This window comes from Halichoerus grypus, chromosome 6 (genome assembly GCF_964656455.1).
Source record: "Halichoerus grypus chromosome 6, mHalGry1.hap1.1, whole genome shotgun sequence".
In the NCBI taxonomy this organism is placed as follows: Eukaryota; Metazoa; Chordata; class Mammalia; order Carnivora; family Phocidae; genus Halichoerus; species Halichoerus grypus.
Genome location: NC_135717.1, coordinates 175,812,599 through 175,828,335, shown reverse-complemented (window position 1 = coordinate 175,828,335; position 15,737 = coordinate 175,812,599). Strand labels below are relative to the sequence as shown.

The 15,737-nt window shown below is 59.9% G+C and overlaps 1 protein-coding gene across 3 annotated transcripts in view; it reads right to left on the bottom strand.

The window, feature by feature from the left end:
• Positions 1–15,737, bottom strand: part of GRAMD4 (GRAM domain containing 4) — a 78,350-nt gene that overhangs the window by 30,896 nt on the left and 31,717 nt on the right. For 2 of the 3 annotated variants that reach the window (XM_036072815.2, XM_036072819.2), the window contains exons 2-3: positions 13,091–13,301; positions 8,972–9,092 (exon numbers count right to left, since the gene is read on the bottom strand). In XM_036072815.2, the coding sequence (XP_035928708.1) occupies positions 8,972–9,092; positions 13,091–13,301 (332 nt within the window). Of the gene's footprint in view, positions 1–8,971; positions 9,093–11,740; positions 11,897–13,090; positions 13,302–15,737 lie in introns of those variants that run through there. The other variant, XM_078076757.1, reaches the window with a different exon arrangement.

Here is a 15,737-nt window from a genome sequence, read left to right as displayed (position 1 = left end):
AGAGCTCAGGTAAGTACCCAGTAGGACCTTGAAGAATGTGCAGAAGCATGCTCAGTAAAAGGAACAGTCCATTTGTTCATCCACCCACCCACTCGCCTACCCACTGCCCCACCCACCCACCCACCCATCCCCCACCCACCCACCCACTCGCCTACCCACTGCCCCACCCACCCACCCACCCATCCCCCACCCACCCACCCACTCGTCTACCCACTGACCCACCCACCCACCCATCCATCCATCCCCCATCCACCCACCCACTCACCTACCCACTGACCCCCCCACCCACCCATCCATCCATCCACCCACCCAGTCGCCTACTCACTGACCCACCCACCTACCCACCCACCCATCCCCCACCCACCCACCCACTCGCCTACCCACTGACCCACCCACCCATCCACCCATCTATCCCCCATCCACCCACCCACTCGCCTACCCACTGACCCATCCACCCATCCATCCATCCATCCATCCACCCATCCCCCACCCACCCACCCACTCGCCTACCCACTGACCCACCCACCCACCCACCCACTCGCCTACCCACTGACCCACCTACCCACCCACCCATCCATCCCCCACCCACCCACCCACTCGCCTACCCACTGACCCACCCACCCATCCACCCATCCATCCATCCCCCACCCACCCACCCACTCGCCTACCCACTGACCCACCCACCCATCCATCCATCCATCCATCCCCCACCCACCCACCCACTCGCCTACCCACTGACCCATCCACCCATCCATCCATCCACCCATCCCCCACCCACCCACCCACTCGCCTACCCACTGACCCACCCACCCACCCACCCATCCATCCATCCCCCACCCACCCACCACTCGCCTACCCACTGCCCCACCCACCCATCCCCCATCCACCCACCCGCAGACAACGCCCACTGAGCACCCCGCCGCCTGACCGCAGGCCTAAGCGTGGGAACGCACACGTAAGGCAGCAGCGACCTTCATCTTCACACAAGAATCTAGCTCCGGAGAGGAAATGAAATGCGGATAAGGAAGAGTCCCCTCTCAGGCCCGGGAAGTTGGGGCAACCCCACAGCACAGGACAGCCCATCTCGGCCAGCTGGGCCTCGTGCACACCGACGAGGGTCTCGGCAGGAGGGGACGGCCGGCAGGCGGCAGAGGATGGCCCTGTACACACGGAGCTCAGGTGTGCCACCTGTATGTGCCACCTGTACGTGGGGATCACATCCTCACAGCGCAGGGAGCCGGTGAGGTGTTCAGGGGGTGGATGCAGAGCAGCAACGAGACAGGTCCCAGAGCTCAGCGCGGCCCTGCCTGAACACTCCCCATGGAGCTCAGCTCTGTCATCTTCCAAAGGGCCCGTCAGGAGACACGGCCAGACCCCGGACACGGAGGGGACACGGAGGGGACACGGAGGCATCCAACACACAGGCAGGCGCGTGCCCGCTTCCTCCCCGACTTCACCCCTCACCCCAAGATGCCTGCAGCCCTGGGAGCAGGCCCGCGCTGGCAGGATGCGGGGGTCTCTCCCCTGAAGTGTGAGCTGGGCAGGCGCTGGGACGACACAGCCTGGGGCGGTGAGCTGGCCTCTCCAGGCTCAACATCCACAATGAATAATTAAAGGGCACATTCTCACCCGGCAAAGGAAGGGATCTAGAAATTTGGAATTCTGGCCCGCCCAGTGGGTCGTTCAAGCCATTTTCTTCGGGGCCAATTCCATTTCTTCCAAAATAAAGCTCATCTGATCCGCACATCCAGTCTCACCTCTGTTATCTGTCTTCACCTTTTGCTTAACATCAGCGAACTAACAGCAGGAGCAGAGCCAAACAAATGAGCAGCCAGACCCCCAGATGGACATCTGCAGGCCGAGATCACCTGCCGCCACAGGCCTCGAATGGCCGCCTCACCTCATCTGGACACCTGCCCCCCAGCAGCAGGCCGCGGCAGCTCCCCGGGCCCTCCTGTTTGTAGGTGACTGTGGGTGAGAAAGCTCTTCCTCACCCTGAATCACCCATACTGGCTGCTCAGAAACTTCCCTTCACTCCAGGGCCCTCCTGCTAAGTCTAGGCATTCAGAGAGCTCCTGCAGCCACCGGAGTGGATTGCTCGCCTCCCTGGCCAGCCTCTCTGGGAAACCCTCTCACGCGGGTAGCAGAGAGCTATGCTGACCCGCCTCGTATCAGGGCAGGAAGGGGAGCTTGCAGCAGCACGGGGGCTCACGAGCAAGGGGCACCCTCTCCCCGAGAATGTTCTGCAAGAGCTCCTACCTCTGCCGTCCGCCCATCTGTGTCCACCGGGAACCCACGTGCTCCTGGCGCCGGGTGGGTGTCGGTGGCCCAGTGAGGATGGTCCCTACCCCGAGGGCTCAAGACCCCGGAGTGTGGCCCCCTGGGAGAGCACCCTCTGGCATGTCCAGGGAGGATTCCACAGGCCTTCACCTCAACACGGGAAGAAGAAACCGCCCGGCAACACAGAACCTGCACTCAGGTAAGGGTGCCTCAGGCTCAGCCTGGCCACTGGGATGCCCCCAGACCCAAGGCCCCATAAGCCTTTCCTCCAAGATCCAAATTCCACACCAAGTCACTTCCGGGGAGAGCCTGTGTGTGCTGCTCACAATGTTGGAGAACCTCCTTTCCCAGGGCCCGCACCCAGCAGGAGACAGAGAAATGCACAGAAACGGGAACAGTGCGCGTGAGCTCAGAAAGCAGCAGCTGCTAAATGAAAATGTATGATGCTTTTAACTCGTTTATAGGCCTCTTTAACAGATTCGGGCTCCTGCCTCCCGTCATGAGCCAGAACGTGCTTCCATCTCACGTTGCCCGTCCCACGTCATTCCTCACGGGGACATTTGTACTGTTCAATATTTCATGGTGAAGTGAGCCGCTGCACACTTGGGCTATTTCCTCCTCCCCATGAAGAATAATCATCTGCTTTCAGAGAGAAAGTACTACAGGTAATTAAATGGAACTTTAACACTGAGCACTCGGGTGTTTTGCAGATGGGAGGGCTGAGGGCTCGAAGGGGTGAACGTCCCCAGCCGGCCGCTCCCCGGTGGACAGCAAAGCTGCCCCCGCCCACGTCAGCACCTCCCCTGCAGACCCGGAGCAGGCAGGGCGGCCACGCCGGCGCACGGAGGCCGGGTCAACAGCAACCACAACAACTCTGGGTGTCAAGAACACTGTAGATCCTTTCCTACACGCTATGCTCCCCTGGCTACTGAGACGGAAGCAGCAGTGGAGAAAGACAGGCTCTCCTGTGCCGCTCGGGATCTAAGAACAGGCCCAGCCCGGGTACCCACGGCGCAGTCCTGGGAGAACCACCTGTTACCACGTAAGTGGCTGGCGGCAATGGATTCACCGTCACAGGACGCGGAGGGTTAAACCGTGCATGCAGGATCCACATGGCACACAGGACATGGAACATGTCGAAGGACCGTCTGGAGGGACCTCCAGGAGGCGATGTAAGTGTGGAGAAAGTGAGAGCAGGAAAGATTTATCTAAGGGGGAAGGTAAGAACAAACGTACATATTTGCTTCTACGAAAGAGTCAGGGAAGGATAAACTGCAAAATCAAAAGACAACTGGTTCTCCAGAGAGAAGGAACGAAGGTGTACAGTAAGACAAACTCCATTTCTCTGAATATACCCTGACTTTGCAACCACGTAAATAGTTTTAGGGACACCTGGGTGGCTCAGTCGGTTGAACATTTGACTTCAGCTCAGGTCATGATCCCGGGATTCCTGGGATCGAGCCCCATGTCGGGCTCCCTGCTCAACAGGGGGCCTGCTTCTCCCTCTCCCTCTGCCCCACTCCCCTGCTCATGCATGCACTCTCTCTCTCTCAAATAAAAATTTGAAAAAAAAATTAAAAAAAGGGAAGAGGGGCGCCTGGGTGGCTCAGTCGTTAAGCGTCTGCCTTTGGCTCAGGTCATGATCCCAGGGTCCTGGGATCGAGCCCCGCATCGGGCTCCCTGCTCTGCGGGAAGCCTGCTTCTCCCTCTCCCACTCTCCCTGCTTGTGTTCCCTCTCTCGCTGTGTCTCTCTCTGTCAAATAAATAAATAAAATCTTTAAAAAAAAAAAAAAAAGGGAAGAACTCTTTACAATACGTGTCAACAGGACGAAATGACATCATGCACCTCCTGACGGATGCACTGAGGCTATAGAATCACTCCTGTGATGCTCCTTACCTGATCTCCCCATGGGGACATCAGACACACCCAAACCGAGGGACCTGCACTCTTGGAGAACGTCAACATCCCTGCTCGGTGACAGGAGCCTGAGGACACAGGACACCTGCGCATAACATGTGACCAGGGACCTTCTGCTAGAAATTCCAGGACATGACTGCATGCGTTGCAGTCTCAGGTTAGATAACTGTCTGGCATCCCCGTTCATTCCAGAGAGTGATACCTGGACTGTTAGGTGAGAGAATGTGCTCGCTTCTCAGGAAATACACAGAAGCAGTCAGAGCCCAAGGGACATTGTGTCCGCAGATGACCACAAACAGGGTCAGAAAATAAAACACACAGGTGGACACAAAGAAGGATACAAGACCGACAGGCAGACAAACATGGTAAGATGCTATCTCTGGGAACACTCTAGCTGAAAACTAGCTTTGCATTCTTCTTGGCACCTTCCTGTGAATCTGAAATTGGGTCAAAAGAAAAAGTGAACCGGAAACAGAAGTGATCTCTCAAGATCTCAAGCGACAAGAAACACACGCAGCAAGTCTGTACTGAGTTGGTGACGTAGCCGCAAAGGGGAAAACGCACAGTCGCGTCACCGTACGAGCCTCGTGGGATCGGTTCCCCCGAGCGCAGAGGAACCAGCAAACACAGCGGGGCCGTGCGGGGGCCGCATCCCGAGGCCGCTGCGTGTGTGACCTGGGGATAAAACAAACGAGGCCTTGTCCATGTCGCTCGCGAGAACCAGGATGGGCAGCAGGAGAGACTCAGAGAACAGTCTGATGAGGTCAGGTGAAGCCCTCGGGGTTTGAGAGCAGGGGTCAACAGCAACCACAACAACTCTGGGTGTCAAGAACACTGTAGATCCTTTCCTACACGCTATGCTTCGAAGAGAAAACGCACGCCGTCGCTCACAGCAGCCACACGAGGGCCCGCTGCCGGATGGACAGACAGACACGGTGTGGCCTGTCCGCACAGCGGAAGGAAGGAGATGCTCACACCTGCCAAGAGCCGATGAACCCGGAGGACACTGTGCTCTGTGAGGCCAACCCAACACAAAAACACAAATACCGGGCGCCTGGGTGGCTCAGTCGTTAAGCGTCTGCCTTCGGCTCAGGTCATGATCCCGGGGTCCTGGGATCGAGTCCCGCATCGGGCTCCCTGCTCGGCAGGAAGCCTGCTTCTCCCTCTCCCACTCCCCCTGCTTGTGTTCCTGCTCTCGCTATCTCTCTCTCTCTGTCAAATAAATAAATAAAATCTTTAAAAAAAAAAAAAAAAAAAAAAAAACACAAATACCATAAGGTTCCACTTACACGAGGCCCCTGGAGGAGTGAGATTCACGGAGACGGATGGTGGCGCCAGGGGAGGGGGACCTGTGGTTTCACAGGAACAGGGTTTCAGCTTCACGAGCAGCCACATGGTGGTGACGGCGTCACAATACCATGAACGGGTCAACACCACTGAAGGGCACACACCAAAATGGTTAAGATGGCAAGTTTTAGATCATCTGTATACTTTATCATTTTTTTAAAAAGAAAAAACCCCCAAAACCCCATGGTCTTGAATGTGAATTCAAACTATCTGAATGAACTCGGGATGCCCCACCTCTGCCCACTGGAAAGGTCTAGAAACACTGACAGCAGTGACCAGAATCCTTATTTACCTTCTAAAAACCACTTTCGACCAACAGGAGCCAGGGGAAATGGCTAATTCCAGGACAGGGGCAGGAAATGTTTAAGAGGAGCCTGGGCGGAGGGGGACCTGGGTGGCTCAGTTGGTTGAGCATTGGACTCCTGATTTCGACTCAGGTCATGATCTCAGGGTCCAGCGATGCAGCACTGCATCGGGCTCCGCACTCAACGGGGGGAGTCTGCTTGGGATTCTCTCCCTTTGCCCCTCCCCCACCTCCACATGCATGCTCTCTCTCCCCCCAATAAATAAATCTTAAAAAAAAAAAAAGAAAAAAAAGGAAGAAGAGCCCAGAGTGTCTTGTCACACCAGAAAGCAAGGGATTGCTCACAGAGGACTGGCTCATGTCGAAGGGACTTAGAAGCAAACTGGAGGAGGCCCCCGCTGCCCAGAAGTGGGTCTACCTGAGCACCAAGGGGGCAGTGGCCACAGCGACTAAGACACATCAGCTACGTTCAAGGCCACGATCTCATGATGACACCAAAAAGCTCAGCACCCTCACTGGTCACCTTCGGAGGATGCTGAGTAGGGAATCGGCTCCTGATTTTGGAAACCGGACAATAAAGGGAAAAATTCAAGCCTGTATCCTGCCTCTGCTCTAGGAGCCATCCCTCGAGCAACCAAGTAGTTAGGTTTTCAGAAACAGGTCAGTGAGCAAATGGAGAAAGAATGGAGGGGTGGGAAATTATCGTTCTGTAACCTCCAGCGGGATGACGGATCGAAGCCACGTGACCACGGATGGACACCGCCGCAGGGAAGCCACCGCCGAGGGAGTCCTCCCAGAGAGCGCTCCGTGGGGAGCCCACGGGGTCGCCCCGAACAAGGTCCAGGGTGGAGTTGCCCCCAGAGCAGGCTTGGTTTCCTCCACAAAGATCAAGGGACGCAGAGAACCAGCACCAGCCCCTCAACATGGGGCCTTGGGGGCTACTCCGGGAGTTGCAAAAAAAAGGAGACAATTGGGGAAATCTGAGCTCGGGCTGGAGGTCTGAAGATTAGAAAGGACAACTTGATGTTTTCAGCTGTGATACCAGACGCGTGGCGCTCATTTTTAAAACACCACGAGCTGCCAACTGAAAAGCACAGATGAAGGACAGGAGGCTGCCAGGACTGGCTTCCCAAGCCGGGGTGGTGGGGCCACTGCCCACCGCCGGCCGCCTCCTGCCGAAGCTGAACGTGAGCATGTGAGATACTCTGCTTCTGCATCTGCTTGAAATGTTCCACAGTTTGAAAGAATGCCCGTCACTGCCACTTGATTGCACCTTACGCTTCTACGACATGAGCTGCCCAAGAGTAAACGAGATGCTCCTTTGGCAAAACACTGAGGACAGACCATGAGGACGGACCGAGGACACCAGCCACGCAACGCCGTGGGGCGTGGATGCTTCTCTTCAACGCAGAAAGGGTCGGCCCAGAGAGGCGTCCCTGTGGGTCCCAGCCGTCCTGCCTGCACAGCTGCCTGGTCGGTACGTGCATCCCACCTGCCCCGCCTCTGCCAGGTAACCCCTGCTCCCGGGGGCCTGCTGCTCCCCTCCCCGGCTGGGGCTCCCCAGTCAGACATGGACAGCACTTGGCTCTGCTGCTTCATCAAGCCCCCGTGAAACCACCCGTATTTGGCCACTTGATCCACAAAGGCAACTGCACGAGGCTCCACCAGCCGATGCCTGGGGCAGGGTCTGTCCAGCTCTGTCCGGACTGGCCAGGGAACCAGTGGGGCAGCCTGCCCCTCCGTTCATGCAGAGCCTCCCTGCGGGACCTCAGCACAGGCCAAGGTTACAGGCACCAGGTCACCAGGACCTAATCAGGCGGGCCCATCACCGCCCGTAGCCCCGGGCTGACCCAGCCTGGCCCTGCCTGTCTGAGCCGCCCGGCGACGACCTTGGACTCGAGGGGAGACCGAGTCATTCCGCAGCACTGTCCTCAGAACCACGGGTGCTCCAGCCCGACACCACACCTGCACACACACAGTCGACGATCTTGTACACACGTGCGTGCACACACGCTTGTGCCGAGGGAGCGTGGACAGGCTAGAGGAATTCTGAGGGAAGGCAGGGCTGCAGCCCCCGGGTGGCAGGACACTGTGCAGAAATGCCGGGACAGCCAGGTCCCCTGCTTCCAGGAGAAAAAGGCAGGGCCAGCCCCCAAGGCTCCCCACCACGGCGCAGACACCCACTGTCACGTGCAGGCGAGGGCCCCACGTAGCTGCAGAGCTGGGGGGCCCACGGCTGGAGCCCCGAAAACCCCCAGTGTGTGGACGAGGGGGCGGCGCCCGTAGGGACATGGAGGGAGTGGTGTCTGTGGGCCAGCAGACGCAAGGGAAGGAAAGCAGAGGGGGGGACCTGCCCGCGGGCCCTTCCTCCTGGCCCGGCAGCTCTGGGCCCGCTCTGGGCGTGCGGGGCCAGGAGGCTGGTTCTCTCTTCCTGTGTCATCCCAGCAGCTCTGCTCTGGCCCCGGTGTCAGTCGTGGAAGCTCCGCATGGCGCAGCGGGGCATGCGCGCGGGCGCCACGGCAATCTGCCTGCTCTAAACCCCCTCCCGGCCGGGGGCCTGTCCCTGCGCGGGGGCCCTCACCCGAGCCCTGCGGCTCCGGTCTGGAGAGCAGGACAGAGGGTGGTGAGAGAGCCAAGGCAGGAGTCAGATGAGATCATCTCCATGAGGAGCTGGCAGACGCCCCCACAGCAGTCTCTCCCATTTGCACCCAAGAGGCCAAAACCACAGTGGCAGGGAACGGCCCACATACCAACGCGGACGGCCACCCAACAAGGAACCCCTCGGGCTCATCCTCCCTCCTTGATGCGAAACTAAACAGAACACGGTATGAAAGCCAACTGCCAGAAATGCAACACCCCAGATCCGTCAGAAGCAGCAAAATCCCTGCCTCCCTGGGACATCCTCCCTTACCCCAGAGTAAAGACCTGTAGCGCGCGGACGAGAGCTGGTCTTGGTGGAGCGGCACAGGGAGCTTCCGCTGGGGACGTCACATGGGGGGCCACACGTGTCCCCAGCACGAGCGAGCCCGGTGACAGCAGGCACAGGGCTTCACCAGCCCCAACACCCTGCTGCACGTCTGCAGGACTGCATTCCCCCCGTCACCCCACCCAGGGGTACTCACGTAAGAAGTGTTTTTCCAATAAGGCGATTTCCAGGTGACCTTTGATCTCATTTAATCGATCAAACTCTGTCCGGTTAAAGTCCTGGACTCCTGCAGCCATGATGAGGGTCCCCGGACCAGCCTACAAGAGAAACACCAAGAGCTCAGAGGAGCGACCTCCAAGCACCCCACTTCTCAGAGGCGAACCCTGAGGACCCCTCCTCGGCAAGGGCTGGGCCCACAGAGCCCCTGCTGGGCAAGGAAGGCGTCGTTCTGCCGAAGCCCGCATCAGTTCACCTCGGCCTCACCTGCCGCTGGAAGGGACATCTCGGACAACGTGGACATCCCTGGAGCCCAGCGAGGTCAGCTTTTAGAAATGATTAAAAAAAATTAAAGCCAGAAGCGTGACGCTAAGCCTCTTGATAGTCACGCCAGTCTCAGGCTGCGGAGGGAAGGCAACCATCCAAACCTGCGCTGGCCTCCCAGGCGGAGGGTGAGCCCAGCCGCAGGCCCTGTCCCCTCGCAGCCCGGAGCTGGACTGACGAACGCAAGGCGGCTGGGGAGGGCATGTCCGCAGGCCAGGCTGCGTAAATCTGAAGGGACAGTGGCTCCTGACATGAGCAAACTCCAAACGGGGCCTGTCCTGTTGCACAGAGGGCTAAGGAAAACCACCGCCTAACATCCGACGGGTGCAGGCCAGGCTCCGGTTACCGCTGCCCGCTGCCGCCCGCCCAGGGCCTTGGCACAGGCGGCCGCTTGCGTCCGGCCGACGGGAGGGGAAGGGGTGCGGCACAGGTCAGCACCGCCACGCCCGCCCAGGCGCACACACTGGACGCTCCCACGGCCACCCACCGCTGCACGCTCATGCTGAGCTAGCGAGAAGCAGCACCCGTGTGCCTCCCCAAGCGACGAGGGGGATCCGACTCCCAGTCTGGGTTTCCATGACCCCCCTGCAGGCCAGGTGAGGGTAGAAGGGGACACACAGCCCGGAGAGGGTGCAGGACAGACCCCTGCATATACACGTGTCGCCTGCTCTGAGGCCACATCTCAGGAAGGAGGAGCGGACGTCTGGGAGCCAGCAGGTTCTGGGAAGACCCCCTGGCCTGTGGCTGCCCGGACCCTTGCCCTGTTGGACTCTGAGCTCCTCTGGCCACTGGGGCGAGTTCCCATGTTTCCCTGCAGCCCTGGGGGCCAGGCAGCAGTGGGCACAGGAACTGGGGGAGTGGGGTGGAAGGCAGGCAAATTCTACCTGCCCTGCCACGGGGCAGATGGCATATGCTAGACCCATCCCCCCTGCGCATGAACTCATCCCTCCCCTGCCCGTCCCCCACCTTGACAACCAAGGCGGTGGCCACACGGCAAAGGGCGGAGACTGGCCAGGAAAGGCGGCTCTGCACGGACGTGGAAGCAGAACACTCAACCTCTGTTACAACTGCCAACTCCTCCCCGAAAGCGGGCAGGACGCCCCCCATTCACGGGGCCACGTCCGAATGCATGAGTCCAAGCCCTCGGAGGCTGTAACGCACATCAGTCTCTAGGACGCTGGAACGAAGTCCATCTGGAACTTGCCCCAGAGCGTCAAGAATCCCCGCAGGGTCCCCCTGGGTGGGGGTTCAGGGTTCTGGGTGCTCGGTGCTGAAGGCAGCTCTGAGCCAGAGCCCCGTGGACCGCAGGGAGGAGAAGGGGCTGCTCCAGGGAGCTGACCAGCTGGCAGGGAGCACCGATGGGGGTGGCGGGCCCCAGGGGCGGCACTCGGGAATTCTGAGGTCTGAGCCCCTCTGTGAGCCCCTCGGGTCCCTTCAGCTGAGCAAACCCCCAAGGCCGCAGCGTCACCACCATAAAGCCAGGGAAGTGGGCTGGGCCACTTCTCCTTGCAGCTCCCTTAGAATGGTGGCCTCCAACTCCCCACCTCCTGGGCTCCCCTGCAGCCCCTCAGGGCAGGACCTCCTGCTCCCAGAGGAGTCTGCCCCTTGGCCTCCCGTGCACGGGGTCACTTGTCTGTCCCCAGCTCTAGGGCTCTGGTACCCTCCCCGTCACACCTCTCCTCACTGGCCTGTCCCTGACCCACCCGGTCGGCCCTGGTCCCAGTCCCCGTCCTCATCTGCAGCGGCCCTCCCCCCCAGCCACACCCTGAAGCTGGGTATCACCCCAACTGCTGCACGCTGTCCCCACACATCCCACTGTCTGGGGCCTCCTCAAGCCCGTCTGCCAGCCCAGGACCCCTCCCCTGCCCACGCCCTTCCCCTCCACCCCTGCGCCCACTCATCTCTGCCCGGGACCCAGAGACCAGCCAGGCAGGAACCGACAGGTACTACGGGATTCTCTCACAGGTCGCTGGGCCAGTCGGTCCACAGAGACGGAAAGTAGATGTGGGCGCCAGGGGCTGGGGGACGGTGTGGGGGTCAGTGTTTAATGGAGAAGGGGCTTCCGCTTGCGGTGAGGACGATGTTCTAGAGACGGATGGGGTGACGGTCGCACGACACTGTGAATGCACTTAATGCCCTGTACACATACCAGTGGCCAAAACGGTGAGTTTTAGCTATATTTTACCACAACAAACAAGAAGTAAAGTAAAAAGAACCCAAAGCCTAAGCACAAAGATGACCAGCCTCCCTCACAGGAACAACCAGGAATCAGAGCCATGCTCTTCACCCGCTGGGCCGGCAGAGCAGAAAGCCGTGGGACGACACCCCGGGCCGTGGCAGGGTGGGCAGGCGACCTGGTAACGGCCACCAGGACAACAGACAGCATGGGCCCAGCACGCCCACCCCAGGGATGTGGGCCGGGGAGAGGGTCCCTCAGTGGGGAGCGGTCAACGCATCGACGGCATATTCCAGCACCACCACCACTCAGACGTCCCTGCAGCCTCAGACCCGACTTCAGTGTGGCACGGGCCCGGCCCTGCAGACCCTCTGGACCTTCGGCCACCATGCCCACGCCGCGGGCTGCGCTCCAGGGGCAAGTCCAGGTCTCTACTGAGACAGCACCCACAGCAAAGTGGCTGCCGCGGAGTCCTAGAGGGATGGACAGACAGAGCACGGTGCCAGACGAGTCCACTGCAGGATCCCTGTCACACCCCGCAGTGAGCTCAGACCCCCATGTGGGGATTCACGCTCCTGAGAGGGCCACGGCACACCCGGCCCAAGGACACCACGGAGAACCGCGGCTCATGGTGCCCCAGGCTGCCGCCGGCCCCTGGCGCTCTGCAACACACCGTGCACTGGGAGACCCAGCAGCAGGGCCCCGGCCCCCCACGGACCCCGAGGCTGGAGGACCAGCCCACCTATACCAGGGGACAGCGGCCAACGCCTCATCAGGCAGCCTGGCTCCCAGGAGGCAGGGCCAGTAAATTATTCATTCCTGCCAGGAGCAAACTCGTAGTCCCTGTTCTAAGGCATTAATAATATAAGAAACCAGAGAAGGCGAGCGCTCACAGGCCACACCGGGGAAGAAAAGCTGGCTTGGGTGCTCAGAGAGGAAACCAACGGACCACCGACTTAGGTCATCCACACCAGGTAAGATGGCTCTGGGCTTCTTCACTGGCAAAGGGGAACACTCGGGCAGCTGTGCCCACAATGGTGAGCCTTGTAATCACATCTGGCCAGAGAGCCTGCCCCGCCCCAGCCCCACTCCCGGCTGAAGAGGCACAAGCTTCCAGAAGACAGGGCCCACTCAAGCCCTGTTCCCGCCACAGCCACGCTGCCTAGCTGAGGTGCTCAAGGGATATTTGGTGCCCCGTTAAAGAGAGCCCTGCAGACCAGCCCACAGGGGCCAGCTCTGTCTCCACATGGCACGATGAGGGCCCAGCCCGGCCTCAGCCAGCTGCCGAGGGCTCTGTGCATGACTCCCCCATGAGAAGTTTGCCAACCACCCAGGAAGCCAATGAGGAAGGAAAAGAAATCCAGTGGCTGGACAGACCCGTGGTAAAGGCAAGGCTCTGTGATCCTCGATCAGGGGGACGAGCACCTGCCAGTGAGGTCCAGTGGGGAGCAAGACAAGGACAGAGGGGAAGCCGGACCAGGCAGGACAGGGCTCAGCTTGACCATCTGAGGATGGGGGATGGTCCCTCGCCCACCCAGGGCTGAGGCCAAACAGAGGAGGAGGACATTCCCGCTGCTGAGGCCCGCACGGCATACTCACAGGGTCCCTCAGCTCCTCACTGTCCCGGGTCGAGGTCCGAGGTATTTTCAGGGGCACTTCATCTCCACATTCGGTGTCTGAGGCATTTGGAGACTCTGCTAGATCGAGGAAGTCATCTCTCTTGTGACCTCTGAACCTGATTTTGTCCAGCCTCCTTAGCATGTTCAGCACTGAGCCCCTCTGCTTTACCTTAACATGACGGTCGGAGTCCCTGCAAGAGAAGAAAAGAACAGGCTTGGTCACTCGGTCACTCGCCCACTGGCCACCTGTCCCCATGGCGCACCCACCCGCCCGAGTACACGGTTCTCCTACACACACTTTGGTCCTGTGGCCGAGCCCTGCCCTCAGGAAGTGGCCAGGCTGGCTTTTCAAGGAAAACTCGGGGCCCACTGGCTCCCATCTGGCACCCACCAGCCTGGGCCCCTCCATCACTCCCACTCGGCTGGCCAAGCTCCTGCCCCTGGCCCCACCAAAGTCACCTCCCCCCATGTGCCCCACAAGGCAGAAGGAAGCCAAGTCAGCAGGATCTTCCCAGCCATAAAGATGGCCAGCCTAGTGCACGGGGAGGCCAGAGAGCCTGGGGAAAGCTAGGGCAGAAAAGCTTCAAAGAAAAGGGGAGGGGGACGCCTGGGCGGCTCAGTCGGTTAAGCGTCTGCCTTCGGCTCAGGTCATGATCCTGGGGTCCTGGGATCAAGTCCCGCATCGGGCTCCCTGCTCCGCGGGGAGCCTGCTTCTCCCTCTGCCTCTGTCTCTCTCTCTCTCTGTCTCTCATGAATAAATAAATAAAAAAAAAAAATCTAAAAAAAAAGAAAAGGGGAGGGCGCCTGACCGCTCCTCAGAAGCGCCCTAAGAAGCCAGCCATCAAGGGCGCGGTCCAGGCTGTAGCTATGCACACCGCTCAGACAGCAGCGAATGCCCAGAAACCGCTGGAATGCTCGGCATTAGGGTGTCTCAGTAGATCCCTTCCGGGCCCAGCAGTGCCCTGGCTTCGCGTCCCCTGACTCGGCCTGGTCCCCCTCCCAGGGACACAACCCAGCCTGCTCTGTCTGCCCAAAGCACCTCCCTGCTCGCCTGGCCAGCCCTCACTCAGCTTGCTGAGGTCCTGCTCAGAGAGGTCTTCCCACACACGGGCTGGTCAGGAGCCCAGCGCTCGCCCGCCTTCTGGCCTGGCACAGCCCCAGACCACAGGCGCAGAAGGAAGGCTGCCTGCCTGCCCCCTCCAGCCCGAAACCACTGCCACAAAGACCTGGCGTGGGTCACAGGGAGGGGAGGACATGTGGGAGCTCAAACACGAACACTCACCCAGAGATGGACATGTAGTGGGGTGCCCCATATCTCTGCACCAACCTGGCCAGGAGAGGCAAGCCGACCCCCTCAAGTCCCCGGGGCAGAGTATGAGTGGCTCGTCTGCACGTCCAGCCAACCTCACTCCGAAGCCTACAGCAGAAGCCACAAACCGCAACCCGAGTCCCAGTCACACAGCCCCTGGGCCCAGGGCTGCAAGTCGGGGTCTCCCACAGGCCCCAGCCCCCCAACTTCTACAAGAGGCCCTGGGTCCCTGCAGGAGGGTGGGGACTCTGGACACAACAGGGCTCAAAGCCTTCTCTGCTGCTTACCACCTTTCTGGGCCTCGGCTTCCGCCTCTGAAGGAACACCACCAGTAAAGGCCAGTGTTCTGGAAGCTCCAGATGACGCACACCAGGAGCCGGACGCTGGCCCCAGTAAACACACGCGCATCTCCACGCAAGGCGGGCAGGGAGGGGGTTAAGCAGGATGGAATCCATCAACTCGGCCCTAACTGTCCCAGTTGGGATGTCTCAGGGAGAACCACAAAGTCAGGGAAAAGTGCTTCCTGTTTGGGACTGTGCAATCACAAAAACTCTCAAAGGACTCTTAAATCACGGCCCAGGGTGTCTGCCCACCCCGCGAGGGCCCTCCGCCCCCCTCAGCAAGTTTTCCTGCCCCGAGCAGTGATGCCAACAGTGGGGCTCCTAGGACTCCAGCCAGACGGACCAGAACCCGCTCTGGTCTACGAGAACAGAAGGGTGTGTGGCACGTGGAGGGAGGGGCTAGCAGGGGCTCCTGGGTCAGGTGATTCTCAGAGCTCGCTTGGAGCACTACAAGGTGGCCCGGGGTAGGCCTGGTGGCAAAAACGACAGGACACCCAATGCCCAATGCCCCCAGGACCCAGGAAAGCCCAGAAGTGCATGATGCCGAGGGGGGCTGTGGGGGGGCCGGGGGGGCCTTGGGGGGGCTGGGGTGGCCGTGTGGGGCTGTGGTGGGCCATGGGCAGTCTTGGGGGGCTGTGGGGGGCCAGGATAGCCTCAGGGAGGCCAGGGTGGCCGTGGGCAGCCATGAGGGGCGGTGGGGGGCCAGGGCAGCAGGCTGCTTGCATGTGGGTGGGGGCGCAGGCCGGCCACCTGGACAAACAGCTGCTGTGAGCTCCACATAGATGAAACGGATAAGAAAACTTAAAAAAAAGAAAAGAAAAGAAACCTAAAGAAAAGAGAACTTTGTGCTGACCAAGTCCCCAGAGAGGGGATAACAGTCTGTTTAAGAGAAATGACAAAAATAATCACAGCATGAAAGAGTAACAGTCAAGTGGACAGAAACAAACTTCCACTTGTTTTTTTATAGATTTATTTAT